Source organism: Mastomys coucha, unplaced genomic scaffold, assembly GCF_008632895.1.
Source record: "Mastomys coucha isolate ucsf_1 unplaced genomic scaffold, UCSF_Mcou_1 pScaffold9, whole genome shotgun sequence".
NCBI lineage: Eukaryota > Metazoa > Chordata > Mammalia > Rodentia > Muridae > Mastomys > Mastomys coucha.
Window position 1 is genome coordinate 268,000 of NW_022196915.1, and position 23,769 is coordinate 291,768.

General features: G+C 40.6%; 1 protein-coding gene across 4 annotated transcripts in view; it reads left to right on the forward strand.

Annotated features, from left to right (window-relative positions):
- Window positions 1-23,769, forward strand: part of Atxn7 (ataxin 7) — a 153,242-nt gene that overhangs the window by 77,554 nt on the left and 51,919 nt on the right. For all 4 annotated transcript variants that reach the window (XM_031362209.1, XM_031362207.1, XM_031362210.1 and 1 more), the window contains one exon: window positions 21,412-21,516. In XM_031362209.1, the coding sequence (XP_031218069.1) occupies window positions 21,412-21,516 (105 nt within the window). The remainder of the gene's footprint in view (window positions 1-21,411; window positions 21,517-23,769) is intronic.

A 23,769-nucleotide genomic window follows, 5' to 3' on the forward strand; every position in this document is an offset into this window, starting at 1 on the left:
GGATTAAAGGCGTGCGCCACCACCGCCCGGCAAATGTTTTCTTTTATAAGTGTTGCCTTGGTCATGGTGTCTGTTCACAGAAATGGAAACCCTAACTAAGACACTTCCCAACTGCTGGCATTATAGGATTGAGCTATCATGGCTGACTTCTGTGCTTAATTTCAAGAAAACTTAGCAGTTTAGGTCCAGAAATAGTTTTACTTTCAAGACTGGGTGTGGTAGTGCACACCTTCAATCCTAGCACTTGGGAGGCAGAGGCAGGGGTATCTTTGAGTTTGAGGGCAGCTTGGTGTACATAATGACTTTCAGGATAGTTATAGATATGTAGAGAGACCCTGTCCCTCCCCTCCCTCAAAAACTTTTTCCCAATCCTCAAGCAATTTTAAGTGGTATCAGTTTTATATGCAGGTAATGAGGGAGGGAGTTAGTAATGTGTCCTGCAAGTGGTTCATGTTTTGTCATCACTGAGGTTTTGCATTGCTTGTGAAAATATCTTGTAATAGAATCCATTTGTGTTACACTCCTCTGCAGCATTCCCAGAATGACAGGGCATACTTGACAACCCCCCTCCCTCCAATCTTCCGATCTCATGGTTTATTAGAAATTGTTGGGCTCTGGCGTATCTGTATAGCTTAGGAGTGTTTGTGCTAGGTTACTGGGCAGGTACTTGTGAGAGTTTGTACATTGAGTTTGTTAAATCTGGTTAATGATTGCTTGCATGGTATGAGAGGAGAGTGAGCTATTGCAGAAAGCAGCTGAGGGGTCTAAGAGAGGTGAACTGAAGGGAGGGTTACAGTAAGATCGTTATCTTGCTTTTAGTGCCTCTTATTACTGTAAGTAGCTTTTAAAGACATTGTAAGCATGAAACTTGGTTACTCAGAATTGGGGCCTAACACAGACCCAGGTGTCTTAACTACATATGGAATCTGTTTAGAGTGTGCCGAAGCCCCTGGGGACTGTAGAGATCAACCATGGACCTTGTTGGTTGCAGAAAAGAAAACTGAAAGACCCTCATCCTGAGAATCTGACCCAGTATTCCTTTTTCCTTATTTGCCCCCCCTTTTGCCAGATGTTTTAATTTTTTTGAGACAGAAGTCTTGCTGACTTCAAATTCCTAATTCTCCTGCTTCAACCTCCCAAAAAGAGCACAAGCCTGCTGTGTACACCATGAGGATCCCTCTATTCCTGTCTTTTCACAAAGAATTCTTCATTGTAGTCTCCTTGTCTATTTTGCTATCGTCTTCAACATTTTGACAGTATTTCTTCTGGCGTGGATGGTTTTCTTCATCTACCATCTCTTGTTTAAGTTGTTGACTTTAATTCTTCAAGAGTTCACTTTTGAATTTTCCTGAATGTTAATGTCTCTTCCGTCCTGTAGATGGCTTAGGCGATAGGCATAGATTATGACTTTGAGAACCTTTGTAAAAGGGGGAAAGCCTTAGGCTTTCAAGTAGTGAAGAACAGTTGCTTTAAATACAGAGCTTCTCAAGCATGCCCTTTAAATAATGGAGTAGTATAAAATATTATGTAAATATTACAAATATATCATTATGCTGAAAGAATATACTTTTGTCAGACTTTCAGAGCCCTTCAGGAACTATTAGGGTTTGCCACCAGCATTTAAAAATGAAGTCTGAGCCGGGTGGTGGTGGCGCACGCCTTTGATCCCAGCACTTGGGAGGCAGAGGCAGGTGGATTTCTGAGTTCGAGGCCAGCCTGGTCTACAAAGTAAGCTCCAGGACAGCCAGGGCTATACAGAGAAACCGTGTCTCAAAAAAACCTAAAAAGAAAAAGAAAAAAAAAAAAAAAAAAAAAAAAAAAAAAAAAAAAAAAAAAGATAATTGTTAGCCTCCAGCCTCCATTGTTATTTTGTTTGTAATAAAAGCAGGGGTTTTGTTGTTGATGTTCATATGTTCAAACTATTTTTAAAATTGCTTGTGTGTTTTTTTTTGTATTGTTTTGTTTTGATTAACTGATACTTTCACAGCATTGTTTCCTCACATTTTCTTTGCACTGTTATTATGTATGATACAAAGCTATGATCCTTAGCATTGAGGGAGTGAGGGAAAACCTGGGCCAGCCTGAGACCCCCTCCCTTTTTTTTTGTCATAGTGACAGCCTATAGGTATATGTTATTCCAATTAATTTAATTTTACCTGAGGTAAGTAAATGGGAGATAAGGAACAGACAGTAGGATTTCAGGCAGTGGCAGCCAAAGCAGTCTTCTAAGACATTCCTCCTACAGTCTGTTGTAGATTTGCTGGTTGCCATTCCTCTTAGGGTGGAGCTAAAGCCATGGTAGGTGGATGGTGTTTTATTTGACACAACCCCTCCAATTCAGTTTTTTTTCTTTTTTCTTTTTTAAGTAAGAGTTGCCATGGTTGAGGTGTCTCCTCACAGCAATAAAACCCTAGCTAAGACAAGGACTGAACCTGCAAATCCTAACAAGACTTGGTAACTGTGTTAGTACCCTTGGTTCCCTTCTAACTAAGAGTTGAAAGGAGCCCTGCAGACTGCAGAGAAGGTCTGCAGTGTTTCTGATGCGTGCACAGTAAAGGTGATACTGTCCTGTGGGTGGATACCTGCTGACAGGAGTGCCTAGTTTATTTTCTTGTGCTAGTTTATATGGTATGTATTTAAGGTGAGACCTTGTGGACTTTTTTTTTTCCAAGTTAGAAGTTGTTGAGTGTTCATTCTAAATATTTTTGCTTTTGCATGGCCACTAGTGCTCATCCTTGTTTTAGAACCATGAACTGTTCTAACTCCTGCAAGGAATTGCCTACACTGTATTTGTTTTGAAAGTCTGAAGACTAATTCCTCAGGAACTGGGGAAGGGAGAAGTCTAAAAACACCCCATGTGTCTGTCCTTTTATACTTCTTGACAACTAGCAGCCTCTCTCACCTCCCACACCCTCTTCATTCCTGCGGCTAGAAGGCTGTGATTGGGTTTTGCACCCTTAGCACCCAGTGTGCTGGCCTTTGCCACTTAGGAATGAGAGTTTGTTGAGGGACAGAACCCATTAGATCTGAATCCTGAAGGGTGGTTTTGCTTTTGTTTATAGTACCCACTCTGAGCATCAAATGTCAAATTGGTTAGCCTATTTTATACCTCTTTCCAGAGATCAGAATTGGATAGGGGAAAGGTGTAATAGGCAGAAAGAGAATTCCTGTATAAGTACTGGGGACAGAGAAGGGACATGAGCTTGCTGTGGCGACTTGAACTTTTATTTTGCTGCATTTCTGTGAGCTCCAAGAGTTCTGCAGGAAATTTGAGTTTGTTGTGTCAGATTTCTAGACCATAAACCCTGTTCTTTCTCTTTAACCTCAGGAAAGGCATTTAACACGTTTGTTTAAGTTCCTTTAAAAATGGATGTGTTTCCAATAGTGTCTCCTTTATAAGACCCTTTTGAAAATTGGATTTCTTGACCTTAGCACTGTTGGCTTTGGAACGGTACACTGGGACATTGGGGGACTGTCCTGTGTATTCTGTAGAGTGCTTACCGTCCTCTCTTTCCTCCACCACTAGATTCTTGTAGCAGCTTTGTGCTCCCAGTGAATTGAGAGCACGCACCCACTCAGGAGCTAACTTTGGATCCTTGAATGAGAGCCACACACACATTAGCTTATTTTTAAAATGCCTTGGGTACCTCAAAGGCTGGGCACTCCTAGACTTTCTCCTGCAACCCCAGGCCCAAATCTCACATGGCTGGGTGGCTTTATCTCCTGCTGCTCCTGCAAGTCCCATCCTTCTCCCATTCTCTGTGTCCTCAACCATGAAACTCTCTTAAGTGTCCTGCCCCATGCCCAGATTCCTGATTGAATCAAAATGTTAGAGCCAATCTCCATAGATTCTAGTTGTGACAACTTAAAATTACCTGTGCTCTCCGGAAGTAGGGGTAAAAATTACCTCAGCTTGAGAGTCCCAGCTTTAATGTACATAAAGTTCTGAGTATACAGAAATGTTAGATATGTAGTGGCCAGTGTTGAAATGCATGGGTAGGTGCCAGTTCTGATGCTTAAAGAGGGTCCTAATTAGCAACCACACTCTGCGAAGCCCTGGGCCTTAGGGTCTCTTACAGCACTTGAATAACTGAATTCTTTCAGGTGGCTTTGATTAAAAGTCCATCTTTCCAGTCTGAGTTTCAGTGGTCATGTGCAGTGGCTCTGAACTGAATAGAGTTCCCCCTAACCCCCCCCCCCCCCACACACACACATTGATCCCAAAATGCATACTTTCTGTACAGGATCAACTTGGAGGGCACATTTACATTTACATTATACTTACCTGCCATTATATTTAATGGCAGCCTTGACATTAAAGAATGTGTTATTTCTTTGACCATTATTTTGTGTTTTTGTGACTGGATTGAAGTTTTTTATGGGCAAAGGATGTTCTGCCTTTCCTTTCTTCTGGGAGTCAGCACAGTTTCGCACATAAAGCCTCAGACCTGAACGGCCGGTATTGTTCTGTCTCACTTGGCTGAGGACAGTCAGCAGTGCATTCTGTCATTTATTAGTATTGGAACCTGTGTTGTCACCCACTCCAGTACTTGCTGTTGTGACCTTGAAGCAGCATATAGCTATGGCCATTTAACCCCTTAAGTGTCTCTTTGCTTACTCTGAAGATGCAAATACAGTGCAAACTAATGATGTGGTTGGTGTGATTTCCCAGAGTTTATACGTGCTGGGGACTTACACGTGTTTTATAGTGGCCAATCTTACTAGTTATTCTGTACATATTTTCTAAATATTTGTAATAAGAGGTGTAAATCAACCAGATTGTAAGTTTCCTGAGAGCAGGCTTGGTTTTTCCTCCACTAGCTTCATGCTGCATATGTCTTGAATAGAGTACGTTCACAGTGCTGTGGAGTATTGTTTGCTGGTCCTTTATTTCTATCTTTGTTCTGTAAATTTCATTTTAAATATAAACATTTTATTGTCCCAGGAGTCTAATATTAATTACACGAGTTTGGATTTTTTTTTAAGTCGTACAATAAGCTGCTAAAACACAGCCATTATATATACTTTATCTTGTATGTTCATAGCCTTATTGTACTTCACCTGTTAGAAATAGTCATTTTTAACTTCAGTCCTGGCTTGAGAAGTTTCCAAGGGTTATTTTAACTTTAAGGACTTAACCAACCAAATCATTGAGAATTGTGGATTACACAGTGAAATTAAAGATACTCTGGCAAAATGTGGTGGCACACACCTTTAATCCAGCATGAAGAGGCAGAAGCAGGTGAATCTCAGTTTGAGGCCAATTTGATCTACAGAGTGAGATCCAGGACAGGCAAAACTATACACCCTGTCTTGAACAAAACAAAAAAGAGCAAAACAAACAAAATACCAAAAAATAAAATAGAGAGAGGTCAAATCATTAGTCACTCAGAGAGTGCCATGATCTTATTTGTATGTTAGATGGCTTACAGTGACTTACTTTGAAGTTCAGTGTGTATGTATGTGTGCGTGTGTGCGTGCGTGCGTGCGTGCACGTGTGTGTGTGTGTGTGTGTGTGTGTGTGTGTGTGTATGAGAGGACTTTGTGAATTCAGATGTAAAATACAAGCTCCAGGTAATCTGTTGTTTGATTTTCTCATATACAGTTTTATGTAGCACATAGAGATTGCCAGTAGAGGCTCTAGGTCAATATTTGTTCTTAGATTATACCATGATGGAAGTCTCTGATGGACAGAGCTTGAGATTCTTTATGTAAGCCTGGTTCTCTTCAGCCCAGATTCTGAGCTGTTGCTTGGTTAGTTTTCTAGTTTTCCTTTTTAGCTCATAGTCATCAGCATGTTCTATGACAGTAATCTGTCTTCTACTGATCAGCACAAACCCTCTTAAAGAGACGTAACCCAACGCTAGGACTTCTAAAGGAATGTGCGGGTCCTGCCCAGCCTCCGGTCTTTATTTGTAGGCTAATTCACTGACTGACTGCAGAGATAGGGTGTGGCACTACTGATAAGCTTGGGCTCAAATAAGGTAGGCAGTGTATGCTATTTTTTGTTGTTTCATTTTTTCCCCTAAAACAGAGGAGGGCAGAAATGCATTAATTAAAGGAACAGACCAAAAGCTTAGTGGGAAATTAATAATTTGTTGTGTTTATTAATTAGCATGTACTATTGTTTCTCTCTTTCCTTCCTCCTCCCCTCATTCTTCTCTTCCCCTCCCTTCTTCCCCTCCCTTCTTCCCCTCCTTTTCTCCTCTCCCTTCCACTCCGCCCCTCATGTTTTAAATATTTGCCTACGTTTTACCTTACTTGAAGATATTTGTATACTACTCCCTCCCTCTACAAAAAATTAAATCATTAAACGTTGGTACTAAGAATTAAATATTTGGTCTTGTACATGATAGACTTTACTTCTAAGCTGTACCCTTAAGCCAATTAAATATATTTTTATATACTGTCATTTAAAGTGATTGGGGTTAATTAGTTCACATTAAACTTTGAGTAGTATTCTGTATAAGATAACAAAACAGATTTTCACAGACAACTGTCTTACCCACTTTATAATGCATTCAGCTTTTCTTTCTGGAGAGATTGAATACTTGAACTTACTGTGATCTGGTTGGGTCAGGTTTAGCTTTTAATACCAGCCCTACCCCATTCCTGCTGTGTGACCTTAAGCAAGTTTCTTAACCTTTCAGTACCTGTTTTCTCATTTGTCCACTTGGGTTGAGTTGAGTGCCTGGAGCATGAGGCTGTCTTGAGGATTGTGTAGCATAAGGAATGTACTCCTGGTCTCACTGTCCCATTAAGTGCTAATAAGGGTTTGACACAGGCTGCTGTTGTTATATTGTATTTTAAACATTTATCTGGCCTTTTCCTTCCAAACACTCAAAACAAAACAGATTTGGGGAGAAATAGGCCTTTGAGTTGAGCACCAGTCTTAGCTGTGGCTGGTGAAGATGTTATCAGCATCTGCTTGTATTTGCAATTGGCTGTGGCAGTTGAGTAATGTGCTCAGGTATGTTGACCAGTTGAGACTGCAGTGTGAGAAATAAACAAGACTGTATCCATTGGACTCCTGTTCTCCTTTTCTTTCCTTCTTTCACTCGTTTTTCCTTTCCTTTCCCTTTCCCTTCCCCCTTTCCCTTTCCCTTTCCCCTCCCCCCTTTCCCTTTCCCTTTCCCCTCCCCCTTTCCCCTCCCCCTTTGTCCTCCCCCCTTTCCTTCCCCCCTTTCCCTCTCCCTTCCCCCCTTTCCCCTTTCCTTTTCCTTCCCCTTCCCCCTTCCTTTGTGTTTGAGACAGGGTTTCTCCATGTATCCCTGGCTGTCTTGGAACTCGATCTTGTAGACCAGGCTGACCTGGAACTCAGGGATCTGCCCACCTCTGCCTCCTGAGTGCTGGGATCAAAGCATGTTCTACCATTGCAGGCTGCATCAGACTTTCTAAGAGCAGTGTATTCCATTAATTCTGTTAGTGTTTGAAACAAATGAGCAATGAGCTTGTGAATTAAACACAGAAAATTTGCAGTTGAAGACTTTGTGGTCACAAAGCACATAATTTGTGTAAACAAATATGAGAAGAAATGAGACTGCAATGTTGCAACAGAATGGGAGTAGAAGTAATAGATTAGCAGCTTAAGGTTCTTTTTCTTCCTCAGTGGCCCTTACAAGTCTCTTGCTTCTGTTCTACACCAGACTGACTACAGAGCATACTTAACTAAAACTAGATGGCAATATTGAGAGGAGTCAGCATTAAAACTAAAGTCATGTTTTAGGGACCTGGGGTGACCTTCTTATTTGCAGCAGTCGCCCCCCCCCCAAGTCTGACCAAGTGATGTCAGCTCTGAGGCAGAGTGTTTATGGGGTGAGTGGAGGAATGTAAGGAATGATTGATTTGCTTCCAGAAGCATCAAAGGAACACTAAATTGACGTATGTGTGAGTATAACAGCCTTTCAGATTCAGGGACTTAAATTTATTTATTTTTTTATTGTGATTTCTCTCCCAATAAAGCTGCCCTGGGGGGAAGTAGGTCACTTGAGTGTGATGGGGGCTCAGGTGTTTGTGCACAGTCCTCAGTGCTCACAGAGCATAGTTTAGTTCCTGGTTCACTTTGAATTATGACATTTAATACACACACCTTTTACTTGTTTGCATATAGAAGATGTAGTTTTAGGACATGACTTATAAAGAAGAATCTTCAATATGATGGATTCCTTGATTTCTTCTGGGGTATGCCATGGTCCCTAGAACTTGCATGCTAAGTTCGTATTCTCAGTCCTAGCATTCTTCTAATCAATCAATCTCTTTGTCTGTCTCTGTCTGTCTGTCTGTCTCTCTCTCTCTCTCTTTCTCTCTCTCTCTCTCTCTCTCTCTCTCCCCCCCCCTCTCTCTCTCTCTCAGAAACTGGTCCCACTCATCCATCCTGTTCTACAGGAAGGGAAACAAGGCATACAATGATGCTTCATCACTCTTGTATCCAGGCCATGATCAAGTCATAGCAGCAGTTTTTCCGTAATCTCCCTGAATCCTTTCTGTTGCTCCTCAATGCCAGCCCTACTTCTAAGCTCCTGTGACTTCCCAGGTGCTGCTTCAGACACTCCTGACTAGCCTTCCTATGATAGCTTCTCTATTGCTGATTTACACTGTGAACACATTCCTCGTGTACTGTGTCTCAGCAGTATTGAAAATAACAGATACTGTGATGAAATTACCCACTCTTAATATGTATCTATTGAGTGTTTGTGGCTGGTAGAGGAGGACCTCTGCAAATATGTCTCTCTGTAAAAGTAATAATAATACTCACAATATTAGTCATAGTTAGCATTTCAGAAGTCAAAACATTAGCCAAAGGCTTGGAAGATCTGATCAATATTTGAGAAAAAAAATGGCTGAATCTGTATACTGAAAAACCTGGCTGAATCTGAATACAGAAAACTGTGCTATTTGGATTCAGCTGCAGCCTTCCTCCACATAAGGCTGAAAACCAACAGCTTTGTAGATGTGAGAGTGACAGAAACCAGAGTAACACATACCAGAGGGGTCCTGGGGAACCCCGGAGCCATTTCCTGGAGTTGTCAATCAGGACTACTGGTCACTCCCCAAGTATTTTATTCCTCTGATTTTGTTTCTATTTGGCCTAGCTCAGAATTTATTCTGTGCTCTGTACCGATGGCATATGTTTAGAGAAAACAGCAAAACAAAACAAACCATTATTTTCCATTACAGGTGGCCTGAGCTTGTAATACCAGTTGAGGCTAATAAGATGACTGAAAAAAAATTAATAGGAAACAAACATGAAGACATTGAGTGTAACCTGGGCTTTAAAGAACACCATACATTTTATTTTATTTTATTTTTAAAGAATCTTGTTTGTTTGTTTTTGTTTTTTGTTTTTTTTGTTTTTTTTTGAGACATGGTTTCTCTGTGTAGCCCTGGCTGTCCTGGAACTCACTCTGTAGTCCAGGCTGGCCTCAAACTCAGAAATCTGCCTGCCTTTGCCTGCCAAGTGCTGGGATTAAAGGTGTGTGCCACCACCACCCAGCTTTTAAAGAATCTTGAACACCTTCTGTGCCTGTATAGCTCTAAACATGCCTAGGAAAAACCTGTGAAGATGCCTTGTTTTATTTATGTCTGACTTGAGGCTCTATGCAAGATGAAGATGAAGGTCAAGGTGACGCTATACTTGCCCCATAGTAAAGGCTAAGAGACTGACTGCTTCAAAGCTTTTTAAGAAAATTTATTTGGGGGCTGGTGAGATGGCTCAGTGGGTAAGAGGACTGATTGCTCTTCTGAAGGCCCTGAGTTCAAATCCCAGCAGCCAGGTGGTGGCTCACAACCACCGCTACTGATATCTGACACCTTCTTCTGGTGCGCCTGAAGTCAGCTACAAGTATACTTATATAAAATAATAAATAAATCATTGAAAAAAAAAGAAAAAAAAGAAAATTTCATTGCTTAGCCTTCTTGGTCAGAATTATACTTATGCCAGGCATGACTTATAATAGTCACAAGGAAGAAGCAGGATTTTTCATTGTAGGCCAGCTAGAGCTGCATACTGAAACTTCAAAGTAAAAGAGGCTAGTGAGATGACTCAGCAGGTAAAGGTAGTTACCACACAAGCTTGGTGATCACCAGTTCTGAGAACCCACATGATCGATGGACAGATGTGAGAAGTGGGCTCCACATGTTGTTCTCTGAACTCCACATGTGCATTCCAGGCACACACAATTACCCTCTGCCCCGCAGCACACACACAAAATGATGATAAATAAAGTGCTTCTAGTGGGGCTGCACATGAAATAACAGATGTGTAGAGGGCTACCTATCTATCCCACGGGGCCTGGGGAAGCCGTGTGCAGGATGCCATCATGTTGCTCTCAGACAGGCCAGCTTTCAGGAACACATCTCTGAGGCTGCAAGGAAATGACAGCACAGCGGGTTGGGATCTGTTGCTGGGGTTTTGTTTAGGTTTGTTTCTTTTAATTTTTAGGGCATCAAATTGCTTCTTTTTCTGAATGAAGTCTTTCGGGAATTCTTTCTTAAACCATTTTATAGCCTGCCCCTCATTTACCCTGTGCCCTAGTGTTAAATGACTACTATTTTTCCAATTCTATGCATGAATGAAAAATTTGGTATTGGGTTTTCTGTGCCTGGCTTGTTTAATTTAACACAATATCCTTCAATTCTCATAAAAGACAGAATTCTGTTCTTTTTAAAAGATGACTGATATCTTCTCTGGCTGTCCTGGAATTAGCTCTGTAGACTACACTATCCTTGATTTCATAGAGATCTTGCTGTCTCTGCTTCCTGGGTGCTGGGTTTAAAAGCATGTGCCATCACTGTCCAGCTGCTACTCTACATTTTCTTTGTCCAGTCGTACATAACCATCTCAAACAGTACTGTAATCAGCATGGATCCTTTACATTACTGTTCTGTCCTTCAGCGTACACTGGCAGTGAAGTACTAGATCATTCAGTGCAGGGACTCTCACCTATGTATCAAGACCTATTGGAGGGCAGACATTGAACGACCTTTTATGGGCTGTCTACTTCATTTGGAAAGCACAGATATTTACAGTACAATTCATAACAGTAAGAAAATTATACTCAGGAAGTAGCAAGAACAATAATTTCATGGATGGGGGTCTCCACAACATGAAGAACTGTATTAGTGGGTCACAGAATTAAGAAAGTTGAGAATCACTGATGTAGTGGTTCTGTTTTTAGATTTTTAAGGATCTTCCATTCTATAATTTTTGTAATTGCCATACTAATTTAGATCCCCACCCAGTGTATAATAGTTGATTTTCCTCTGCATTTTTGTCAGCATTCTTGTTCTTGTCATTGGAAGGGTTTTTATTATGGCTATTACATCTAGAGTGGGATGGTATCTTATGTGGCTTTGATTTGCATTTCTCTGACGAGTAGGTAATATTGACTGTTCATATCCTGTGGGCCGTTCATATATCTACTTTTGAGAAATGCCAGCTCTTTTGCCTAATTCTTAATTGGAGACATTAATAAAGGAAAGAAATAGCAAAATTTTAAAGTGTGTGGAAGCTAGTAAATATACTTCTAAGTAAGTGGCGGGTCAAACAAGCAGTTATGAGAAATTAGAAAATATTTCAAGAGTAATGAAATTTAAATACAACATAATAAAATCAAAATACAACTAAAATAGTGCTTACTCAAGGGGAACTTTCATAGAAGTGTGTGCAACATTATTAAACAAGAAAGCTCAGGTCAACAACAGCATTTCACCACTAAATCCAGAGCAAACAGAAAGCGAACAGTGTGTAGATTAGAGTGAAAGTAGATGAGTGAGAGAAAAACAGTGGAAGATGAGTGAAGCCGAAGTGATTTGTCAAGATCAATAAATGGTCCAGGCTTTAGCTAGTTCTGCGTGTGCTGTCTATAGAGTCAGAAATGGAAGTGCCACTATTACGGCTTGGAGATGAAAGGATTCTCTCCAAGAAGAAACTGCATAGAAAGACTACCACACTTCCTGCAGTAACAGAAGACAAGTTGGAAAGTCTGAACAGAGCAAGTGCAATCTCGCTTAGTGATGTCATCAGGAGCCCTGGCCTGGATGGCTCTACTCTTTAAAATGTACAGCAAATCAATACTAGTGTTGTGAAAAGTGCAAGAGGAGATGGCACTTTCAGTTGACTCTGAAGCCAGTTATCTTGGTCACAAAACCAGGCAGAGAGAGAAGAGCTGAAAGCTATAGACCAGTGTCCCTTTAGAATACCAGCACAAAAATCTTCAGCAATACACTAGCAAACTTAATGAATGGATTACATAAGCAGGACTGTTAACACTAACTGCTAAGGCCTCAAGGAAGCAGTGATGTTTTGCTATGATGTAGAAATGGTGGATGGATACATTGTGACATATACATGAATGTGAAGAAATTTCAGTATCTGTAATGCTTGGGTTTTATTCTAGATTGTTTGATGTTGTTTTAACTTTTGTATGTTTGTTTTTGGCCTGTGCTGAATGTAAACCCTGGGTCTTCTGGCCTGCTAGGCAAATGTTTGATCCATAGCCTGGTGCTTTGTGCTTTTTAGGTATGTATATAAATTATCAGGGAATATTTTTAAAGTTTTGTTTAGGGCCTGAGTCTGTAGGTCCTGGATGATAGATACCTGTTGTCCATGAAATAAACTTGAGTCACAAGGCTTTATTCTCAAAATAAACATAAGACTAAATCCACCTTAGTTCTCACTGTTGACTGTTAAGACAGAAAAAACAAATTTTCCCTCTGATTAGAGGAATATGGACCTCCGTGCTTGGAATTGTACTGCACATTGCATTGTCTGTGCTCCTGTACTTTGGTGCTGATTGCTGGTATTATATTTGAGGGATTTTGCTAACCTGAGCTAATATCCCTTAAATAGTTATTTCTAGTTTACCATGTTTGTTAACCCTCATGGCTGCTGGATGATACCCAGCTGTACTATGATGGTTGTGGTGCCCCACTGGACAGTAAAACAATGTCTTTATTAACACGTTTCTCCCTTTCCATTAGTGTACGTTCCTGTTATTTCCATGGCTGAGATTCTAGCCCTGCTTTAGTAACAGCTCTGGGTGGATATTCCTTAGAAGGACTGCGCCTGTTCTCTGCTGTGGAAGCTTTTAACTGGATGCTTTTATGAATAGTCTGCATCAAAATCAGGACATGCTCTCTATTCTTAGTTATTACCCTTTTTTCTTTTTTCTTTTTTTTTTTATGAACAACTATTGAGTTTCAGTGAAAGTTTTCTATCAGGCAGACAATTATGAAATTTTCTAGTTTGTTATTATCATCGGTTACATTACTAGTTCTCCACTTACTAGCTTGTCTTGAATTTCTGGGCTAAGCCAAGTCTTACATGAATTTTTGTCAGTGTTACTGATTTTTTTAAAAAACAACCAGCTTTTATTTTTTTGATCCTCTTTTGATTTTATTGATAACTACATTTAAATTATTTCTGCTTACTTTGGATATAATTTGTTGTTGCACTCTAAGATTAAGCCAGGCATGGTAGGTTACAGGCCTGAAGTCTCAGAACTCAGGTACAAGTAGCTAGAGGGTTAGGAGTTGAGGACAGCCTGGGTTATTGACCCTCAAAAGATGAACACTGAAGAAGGGAATGAAACAAATCAAAAACATAAGTTAGGTTATTCATTCAAAACTTCCTTGTTTTCCTACATTAAAGCATGAGAGCATTGTCTGTGAATTAAATGCTGTATTTTATCCACATTCATTTCAGGTTTTTGTTTTGTTTCAATTTCTCTTATGACTTTGTGTTTGACTAGTGGGTTATGTGAGGTGTCTTGTAGGTTTTAAAAGTTCGTAGATGTTCCTGTTGGCTTTCTCTTATTAATTTCTACTTTAATTCTGTTGTGTCCAGAAAATATACACAAGTAGTTTAGTATTTTAAAGCATATGGTGAATAAAAGGTCAGCTGTGCTAGATGAATGTCCACTTCTACCTTAGTGACTACTCTCCTTAACTTTATGAGAGCCTTTTGTGTTCTCTATCTCTTATGCAAGAACCTTGGTAGATGACATAAGGATGACAGTAGATGCCATTTTATTGAGCCCTGATGTACTCACTACTTACTGTTTAGACAGATAGGTGAGCATTTTATGTGAGTTACTGTTTAAAAGTAGAAAACAGCTAGTTGTGAGTATGGTGAAAACTTAAGCTCTTTGGAAAGACCAGCTTCCCACAGCCCTTAGGTATTTCCTATGAAATACGACGTATTTCCAATATGAATAGGGCTATAAATCTGAAAATCCCAGGAAACTTTGAACATTGGGAATGTATAATCCAGAAGGAGCCAGAGAACTGTGCTGCTTGGGAACTCCTTAGCTGACTTGATGAAGCTTGGCAGAAAAGCAGGAATTGTTTGGGAAAGTGAAGATGACATCAGCGCAAGCAGCAGGAGAACAGCATCTCCTTTCAACCCTGAGCTCCCAGCTTTCTGATTCTGTGGCCACAGTCAGCCAAGCCTCCTGTGCCTTGCTTATGGTTTCCTGCTGTGGGGGGTGTCATTCCCAAGAAGTCAGTTGAGTTAATCTTTGATATTATATTGGTGTACAGGAAGCACTCCATAATTACAAACTGATTACTTTTATATCAGAGCTCGTTTTTTTGGTTGTCAGGCTCCTTTGCAAATAAACCAATACCTGGCACCTAGACAGGGCCTTACTGAATGAGTGATGCATGTAAAATTCTTGCCACAACACCTGACACAGTACACTTATCCATAAAGACTTATACTTAAACATACTTAAGTATAATATATTTTGTATACACTTAAAATGCAGGATGGTAGCTGCAGACAAACTGGGGTTAGGAGTAGCAGGCAGTATATTTTACTCCCAGTAAAAGTAGTAGTCAGTATTTCACACTTGGACATGCTATAGGCAAGACAGTTGTGAAACCTTTGTGTGGACTGTCCATTCTCAAGATTACCCCCTTCCTATCTGTTTCCACAGCCCTTTTATGTGGGATTTGCACTTAGGCTGGCTGACTTCAGAGTCTAGTTCTGTGTGTTAGGTACTGAACTCTGCCCTCCTGGTATTTATGTCTTAAATGAGATCGCCCAGTGAGTGATGGGAGAGGCTTGTCTGAAAAGATAGGAGCTTACCTAAATAGGAGGTGAGAGAAGGATTACCTAGTGAAGTACAAACTGAGGCCAAAGCTACCTAGGCAAAGCATTCCATTTAGCGGGAACCAAATTAGTGAAGAGCCTGAGGTGGGTCTGGCAGTTTCAGAACAACAGAATGCTGAAGTGGGAGTTGTCAGAGTTTGGGGGTGGTAAGAGGGTGCAGACAGACACATGGAGGGAGGTGTCAGCCATGTCTTATGGCTGCTGGCATTAAAAGGTTTCCCAAATCCTGGTTTCCATACTGACTATTTGCAATCCAGTAGGAGGTTTAATTGGGCTAGGAGCTATTTATGATCTTAGGTCTCATTCTCATTTCTGGAAGAGATCAAGGGACAGGAGAAGAAGGGGCTTAGGTCAGCACAGCCACTTTAGCTCAAAGACCAAGGACAGTATTGAGGAAGATGAAAATGATGCAGTATTCTCCAGCACGTGCAGTAGCAGGCACTGTCCCACATGTTTCAGTCTCATGGTTTCATATGAATACAGGCCAGGAAGTCACAGATTGGGATTTGAACATGTCTGACTTGGCTCTGGAGGTTTCATCTTAGCCCTCAGTGCTCTGCTGTTCTAACACACAAGGCTTTCCAGGCCACATTGACTATCTCTGCATCTTACTCTTGAGTAGCTTCATGAAATGTGGAAGATACTGAGGAACTGTCTTTGGATCACTCACCTGCCTTAGTCTTCTGACCTCCTTACAGGGTTTTCTCATCCTTTTGCTGTCTTTCTCGGATTTCTGCAGTAATGATTTTGTGACTACCTGCCACCTTCAGTTGGTGCACACTCATGCTTGGGTTCCCTTCTCCAGACTGGCTTCCCTGCTGAAGGTCTTGGATTCTCTGACTTTTAGTGTAGTCACTGGCCCTTCAGCTGGAGCCTAGGCATGTCTCTCCTGGTGTTCCCTGCATGACCTCTAGGGCATAAGTGTGTGGTCGGAAATGAGAGCTGTAGAGCACGCTAGGGGTCAGCTCGCATTGCAGAGTAGCCTTTGCCCTTCAGTGTATATCAGTGTCCCAGGAGAGCTAGGGCCTTTACAACAGACATTTCTGCCATGTGAGATTTCTGATGATTTTCTAGCTTGACACCGAGTGATCTCCACAGATTACTCTTTTTAATCCTCACAGTAATATGAAATCAACATTCTTTGAAGTCTACTTTACATATAAGAAAACTGAGGTTCATGGGATTAATGTATAGCTACGTTTCTAAGGTGGGGGTTCTCACTGTGTTGCTCAGATTGATTTCAAACTTGTGATCCTCCTGCCTTAGCCTAACTGCAATTTAAAGATTTATAGAGGTTAAATGCTTTAACTGTGCAGTTATCTAGCCAATAGAGAAACAGAAATTTTAACCCAAGTGGTCTTGACTGCAAATTTGCACTAGGTATTACTGCACTGGATACACCACCAAAGACGACTTCCCAGTGTACAGATTTGAAAATCAGAAACTGCATTTAGGTATAGAATTGTGTGTTCAAAGTGGTTTACCAAATTTGAACATTTTTCTTACTGAATATAGCAGGTGCTAAAGAACATTTTTTAAAAAAAATTGAAATCACTGAGAACAGCTACCATTCTGATTCTTAAAGTAGTTATAGCTGTTGTTAAACAAGTCACTAGGACAGAAGAAAAAAAAACAGGCACATTATGTCTTCTGGGAGAAAATTAAGACTTGTAGCTAGATGGACAGTTACATGTTGAGGTGGTACTGGAACTGTAGGGCAAGGCTAGTCAGTGCTAGGGACCATGTAACAAGAACGTTGCTCTAGTTAAGTCTTCAGGGAGGTGAAGAGGCTATGAATGAATGAAGTAAAGCAAAGGGAACAGCTAGTGTCAGGGTACCATGATAGCGGGATCCAGGAGCTAAGGCTTAACAAGCCAGATAACAAGAGTCTCAAACCAAGGACAGAAAGATTACAAATGGCAACCAATTCACAGAACATACTGAGAAGCCATTCCTGAGTCTGGGCAGGCAAAGCAAGTTCTTTGACAAACGGGGTTGTAGAAGTGCTTGTTTATAATGTTTTAGTCTTCCATCTTGTTTTTTGTTGTTGTTTTGTTTTTCCAGACAGGGTTTCTCTGTATAGCCCTGGCTGTCCTGGAACTCACTCTGTAGACCAGGCTGTCCTCGAACTTAGAAATCCACCTGCCTCTGCCTCCCAAGTGCTAGAAGACTAGCCCGGCTTAGTCTTGCGTCTTAATGACTGTGTGAAGGCTGTGTGGGAGATATAAATGGCACAAACAGAATTCTGACAGAAAGCATTGAAGCCACTCCTTTGTAAGAAAGAGAAAGGGGAGCCATTCTGATTGAAAGGTAAGATTGTCGGAAAATCAGGCAAGTTGGTGGAGTTCCGAATTCATTTCATCAATGGGCTGATTCTTAAGCCTGAATGGTGGGTTAGACCCGCTTGGAAGCCTGAGTGTGTTTTCAAGTAAGGGTATGGAGCAGTTGCTTTATGGATCTGGAGGCAGGGGAGGGGAGAAACTATGGCTCTCAGAATTGTCTGGGTGTCCCTGGTAGTGAGAAAAGCTTAGGGGAGTAGGGGTTGGCGGTAGAAGAGAACTGGAAGCTTGAATGTAGCTGATCTGATTTCAAATCTTGGTTCTGTCATGTACTAGCTTGTGCCTTACTTCCTGTCCACTACAGCTGTGGTAAGGGACTTCTACATCACACATTGTGAAAACACTGAGTGAGCACTTCAAGGGCCAGGTTTCCTTCTGATCTTGCCTGTATTTATTTATATATCCACTTTATGGATATTCAGTGTGAGAGGTACAGTGGTTGTCAGTTTTTGATAAGTGAAGAACTTAAAGGAAGTCACAGAAATTGTCCACAGTCACATCTGTTTTGAGAAAACCAAGGTTCAGAGCGATAACAGCCCATTAGCTTAGATACCCTGCTGAAGATACCAGTGATGGAGTAGATAATTTTGAAGAGGTAGGAATTTGAGATGACAATTAAGCTGATGCCTATTGTGTGAGATATTGCCAGGTTTTTCATATATAATAGCAAATGCAACACTAGGCTTAGAAAGAGATTTCTAGGTCTATAGGTAAAAAAGGACATCAGTGTACCTTAAGCAGAGTGGTTAGAGATGGTGGGGGGCAGAGTTAGGAATAAAGCAAGTGTAAGCATACTGTGGGGGCTGTTATAAGGGCTCAGACTTTATGTACAAATACCATCTGAGAAGTTCCCAGAGAATGTGAAACAACTATAGTGACGCAGAGGAAGTTTTTATAGGGCTGTTCTGGTAGCTACTTAGGAGAAGTCTTCCACAGTCCACAGGAAGGGTGGCGGTAACCCTGCACCATTGGCTTTGGAGGACCCTGACAAGAGGTTTTAAAATAGACTAGAGATCTACAAGTGGCCTAGATGGGAGAATCCAAAGATAGTACCTGTTGGTTTTGTTGCCATTGTTTTTGTCAAACTGACTGTTGAACCTAGGTCTTCATACATGCTAGGACTGAGAACCTGCCTACACTTTTAAGATTTCAGCCATTGAAGTATCCCCAGAGTGGGGAAGATTGTTGGAAGCAAAATATAGGGCTTGGTCAACAGTAAGTTTCTCTTGAGTCTGAATGTTCTGTGTGAGATGTATGTTCCTAGAGAGTAGCATCTAGTAGGGGTGGTAGATACAGAATCTAGACCAGTGGTTCTCAAGCTGTGGGACATTCTCCATAAAGGTCGTTGTGTGCATCAGTCACTGTTCTCTCAAGGATCTACACGTTTTCTGTCTTTCCTTCATTTTTATTGCCATTGTCGCTGTCATTATCATTATGGGGGGGGGTGTTCTCAGAGCATCATGCGGTTTGGAGAGGTTGCTCTGTTTATTCATTTTCTTAGCCTCTAGAAGGATCTGAATGTATGTATAGCTGTGTTTGAATTTGTTTTTTGAGATATCTTGCCATAACTCATTCTCTGACTTCAGCCTCCTAAGTGCTGGGATTACATGTGCTGCTGTACCTAGCAAAAGCATGTAGATTATATAACGCTGTCTACTATTGAGTACAGTAAGAAATGACAGACACAGCTCAGCGCAGGTTAAATGAAGTGACAGCCATTTTTAAATGGTATTTAACTTTTGGTTATTTATTAAATAAAGTTAATTGCTTTGTTTTAATGAATGAAATCATTAATTTGGTATTTAAAGATATATTTTATATCTTTAAACAGTGAAATTTATACCACTCCAGTAATTTGAATTTTTCTTATTCATATCCATATTAGGATATTCAGCACAGGGATGTATTAGAACTTCCATGTCAAACAGTAGCCTTAGAAAAGTAGCATGTTATATGTGCATCATTCCATGGAATGCAATTGTACCCCTACACCAATATTTACTATTTATTTATCTAAAGTGGGCATGCTTTGAAAGAGAATAGTACCTTGTTTAGTTCCTACTTTTCATTTAGTTATGCACAGTCAAGGAAACTACAATGTGTTGTACTTTCTTATAATGTCTGTTCAATTCGTGTAATCAAAAGATATTTAGCCCTGATATTCCAAATGATTGACTTTAGAATCTAGATGGAATTCTTAGAAACTTTTCTCTGGTCTTAGGTTCAAGCCATTGTGTGTATCAGTGTTGATCCCTGTTCTTGGCTCCAGCTCCGTGTTGTCTTTGGTGAAGTGGTGACATAATGGACCTGTGTTAGCATCTGTCAGAGTACAGTGAGAAAACAGGACAGAGAGCTAGCTACTCAGTGATGTGCCTGCATCCCAGAATCAACATGTCCTTCGCACATTTCAGATTTATAGCTATTTATGTGCAATTTACTATTGTAGACAATCTCAAGAAAATGCTATAGATAGCCATTTATAAATATTAGATTGCCAGTTTGATAGTTTAGGTATCATTTTCTGATATCTCCTTTGGTATTTTCTTCTTTTAAAACCAGTACCATTGGGCTGGAGAGATGGCTCAGTGGTTAAGAGCACTGACTGGTCTTCTGATGGTCCTGAGTTCATATCCCAGCAACCACATGGTGGCTCACAACCATCTGTACAGCTACAGTGTACTCATATACATAAAATAAATAAATAATTATTTAAAAAAAAACAGTACCATTATCTGGGGAATGTGAAATTAAATCTATAGGAAAGAGAAGAGGTCAATTATTCCCCTATTTGCTTTTTATTGATACTTATTTTATGGGGGCTGGAGATTGAACTCAGGGCCTTCCTCAGGCTAGGCAAGCATTCTCCCACCGAGCTACCTCCACAGACAACTTTCTTTTTCTGCATCCCCTTAGTTTGATCTGCTAGAATATTTGCTAAGGAGGCTGGTGAGATGGCTCAGTGGTTAAGAGCACTGATTGCTCTTTTGAAGGTCCTGAGTTCAAATTTCATCAACCACGTGGTGGCTCATAACCATCCATAATGAGATCTGACGCCCTCTTCTGGTGCGTCTAAGACAGCCACAGTGCACTTACATATAATAATAAGTAAATTAAAAAAAAATATTTGCTAAGTTAAAAAATGCTATTTATCCCACTCATTGAAAATACTCTTATGTGTAGTATATGACTTGCTTAAAATTGTTAATTTTGAAATATTTTATAAGTTTAGATTCTGGATCCAAACTCTGAACTGATTCACAGGTTATTATTAACAATATCTTATGGTTGCACCCTTTTATATTTAACCATATTACAAGAAATTAAATACTTTGAATTTTTGTATATGTGCATATAGTTTGGTTTTAACTGTTCTATTTAAAAACAATAACAGTTGTCTCCTCCCTATTCTGAAGATCAAACCACAGTTAACGTGTGAACTTCTGTATTTGTGCTTAAGTTTGGTGCCACCAGTACATAAGAGGTTATTGGGCTTTAAAAACAAGTAGAAACAATTTTCTTTGTATGGGATGGTGGTGAAACCAGTTTCACTCTTTGGTGATATCTTTGCACCTTTTCTCTCTGGTCCATAGAACTTGGGACCGGCTGACTGGAATAGAATGCATATTTAAGCAAATAAAAACATTGAATACTATAGCATTGTGAATTATTAAACATTTCACATTCTTGCAGATTGTTCCTCAGTCACAGCAGAGTTCACCTTTAATCATTTTACAGTGTTAATGTGTCCATTGTTGACACTTTAGTAGCTCTGTTAAACCTCACTGTAACAATGCTTTGTATTTCAACCCTTGAAGGCCATTAGCCTGACTTGATTTCTCTTTCAGTTGTGCTAGGATCTGACCTGTCTATGTGTTCCATTCTATGAAAGTAGTGCCCCTCCAGAGGCTGCCTTTCAGTCTGGACAGATCACTGAGTGGTGTTGTTTCTTTGTTGCAGATATGCCGATCTTTGGTCTCTGCCCAGCACATGATGATTTCTACTTGGTGGTGTGTAACGACTGCAACCAAGTTGTCAAACCACAGGCATTTCAATCTCACTATGGTAAGTGCTGCACCAAAAGAATCAATGGGAGGGCAAAGTAAAGAAAGCTGCCTCACTGCAGGCTAGTGATAGCACAGGGGGCTTATCGGCATCTTTCCTATAGGATGGAGTCTTTTTAATTCGTAGAAGGGACTAAGAACTGTCATATTAGGTGTTGAATTTTATGTTTGTGAGTTGCATTTTTGGTTTTTCCTGAAATCAGGGAGAAAGTTATCTCTTGAAACTTTGCATCAATATTGTTATAGATTTTCTGAGACAGGGGCTCTCTATATAGCTCTGTTTGTCCTGGAACTCATTATATAGACCTGCCTGCCCTAGAACTTATAATGAAATGCCTGCCTCTGCCTCCCAAGTGCTTGGACTAAAGGTATAAGCCACCATACAGAGCACTCTCATTGGAAAAGAAAGTCAGTCAGTTGTCCAGTATTTTGAACTCAGGCCTTTGAAGCTTAGACTAGATTGGACTTAAATTTAAACCTGTAAAAACTACTGGTTCTTTTTTTGATTTTTTTTTTTTTTTTCTTGAGTGAGTGACCCATCCTTAGTTTGCTCTTCACAATACAGGGAGCAGTGGCAACTTTGGTGCTCCTGCTGGTACTATTAGAATTCATGTGTAAAGCCACCAGTAGTGCTTAGCACACCTTAGATCTGAGGAGCTTAGTAGGGTGTACCATGGTCCAGCTCCAGATACCAGAAGGTCATAAGGAGGAACCCTGATTACCCAGCAGTGAGTAATTAAGAGTCTGCTTAGAGAAAGTAGCCTTCACACGAGTGTTTGATGAGTACAATTGTTCGCTGTCAAATGGTTTTGTTTTTCTGTTGTTAAGCCTATTTTGGAATGTCCAGAAGGTAATTTTTAATGACCTTTCACTCCCTGAAACTGGAAGTGTTTTGATGAGAATATACATGCAGCTGCATAGCTTATGTACTAAACAATTGTGCTTGGTGGGTCCAGGCTGGTTTCAGAGTGACATTAGTGAGCTCAGAGCCAAGAGCGTCCAGGCTGTCTGGAATGTGCTAGGCAGCTCTCATTGGCTAGAGCTGATATACCCATTTCTGGATGAGCCCTGTACAGAAGCAGGCTGGGAGTAACTCACAGGCCTTCACTCTGTGTTAATAGAGACTTGTTGCAGAATATTACATAGTGATGCTTCTGGAAGCTGATGCATAGACTGGCTTTAGAAGGTCACATAAATAAACCATAAATGTACTGCTTCTGCAGGACCTGATAGGCTCAGAAAGGCCCTCTTGGTCATCTTCTCAAACTGCTTGACCTAGACAGCACATCACACAACCTTGATTTCCTCTTTCATAGTCTAGGGATTCAAGATCAGTGTGGGGGAACCCTTAGCAAGAACACCAAGGAAAAGTATAAGTTTTGATTTTTTTTGGGGGGGGGGTTCGAGACAGGGTTTCTCTGTGTAGCTCTGGCTGTCCTGGAACTCACTCTGTAGACCAGGTTGGCCTCGAATTCAGAAATCTGCCTGCCTCTGTCCCCCAAGTGCTGGGATTAAAGGTGTGCGCCACCACTGCTCAGCAGCGTATAAGTATTTTTAAAACCACTATTTTAATACTGAAACCACCCAAAGATTTAATTTTCCTGGGTCTTCATTTTAGACTGTCAGTAGAAATGGAGAAATTATCTTAAAATCTAGTAATCTACTTTCTGTCATACCCACCCAGTACACTGAAAAGTAAGACCTGAGCTCGGGGCTGAGGTCCCTCTAGTGGCGAGAGAAGTATTACAGATTACAGAAGGGTAATCCTTGCAGAGGATGAGTGTCCTAGAGGCCTCTCTGATTCCGTAGCAGAAGAGAGACTTAGGCTTCTCTGATTCCGTAGCAGAAGAGAGACTTAGGAAGGGGATTGGAATTGGAGACAGATCAGCCTGGGGCATGATGAAATGGAGGAGGCTGCCATCCTGTTTGCCTGCATGGGAGTTGTACTCAGGGCCAAGGAGAGCTACCTCTGCTCCTGCCCTGTTACTTTTCTTTTGTGTATAGGAATTGGGAAAGGAAAACTGTTTTGGGAAACCAGTCTTCCTCTCTTCCTTCTTTTCTTCCTTTTTTGACGAAATCCCAGGAGGACAGTTCCATCATTCCCTTTCCATAGTTAGTAATGATAAAAATTATTTTCAAAATCAGAATCTTGTCAGGTAGCCATTGTTGTATGTTCATTGCAGTGTAGATACTCCCTAACTTATGGTAAGATTGCATACTGAAAAACTATTGTAAGTTGAATATGCATTTAAAT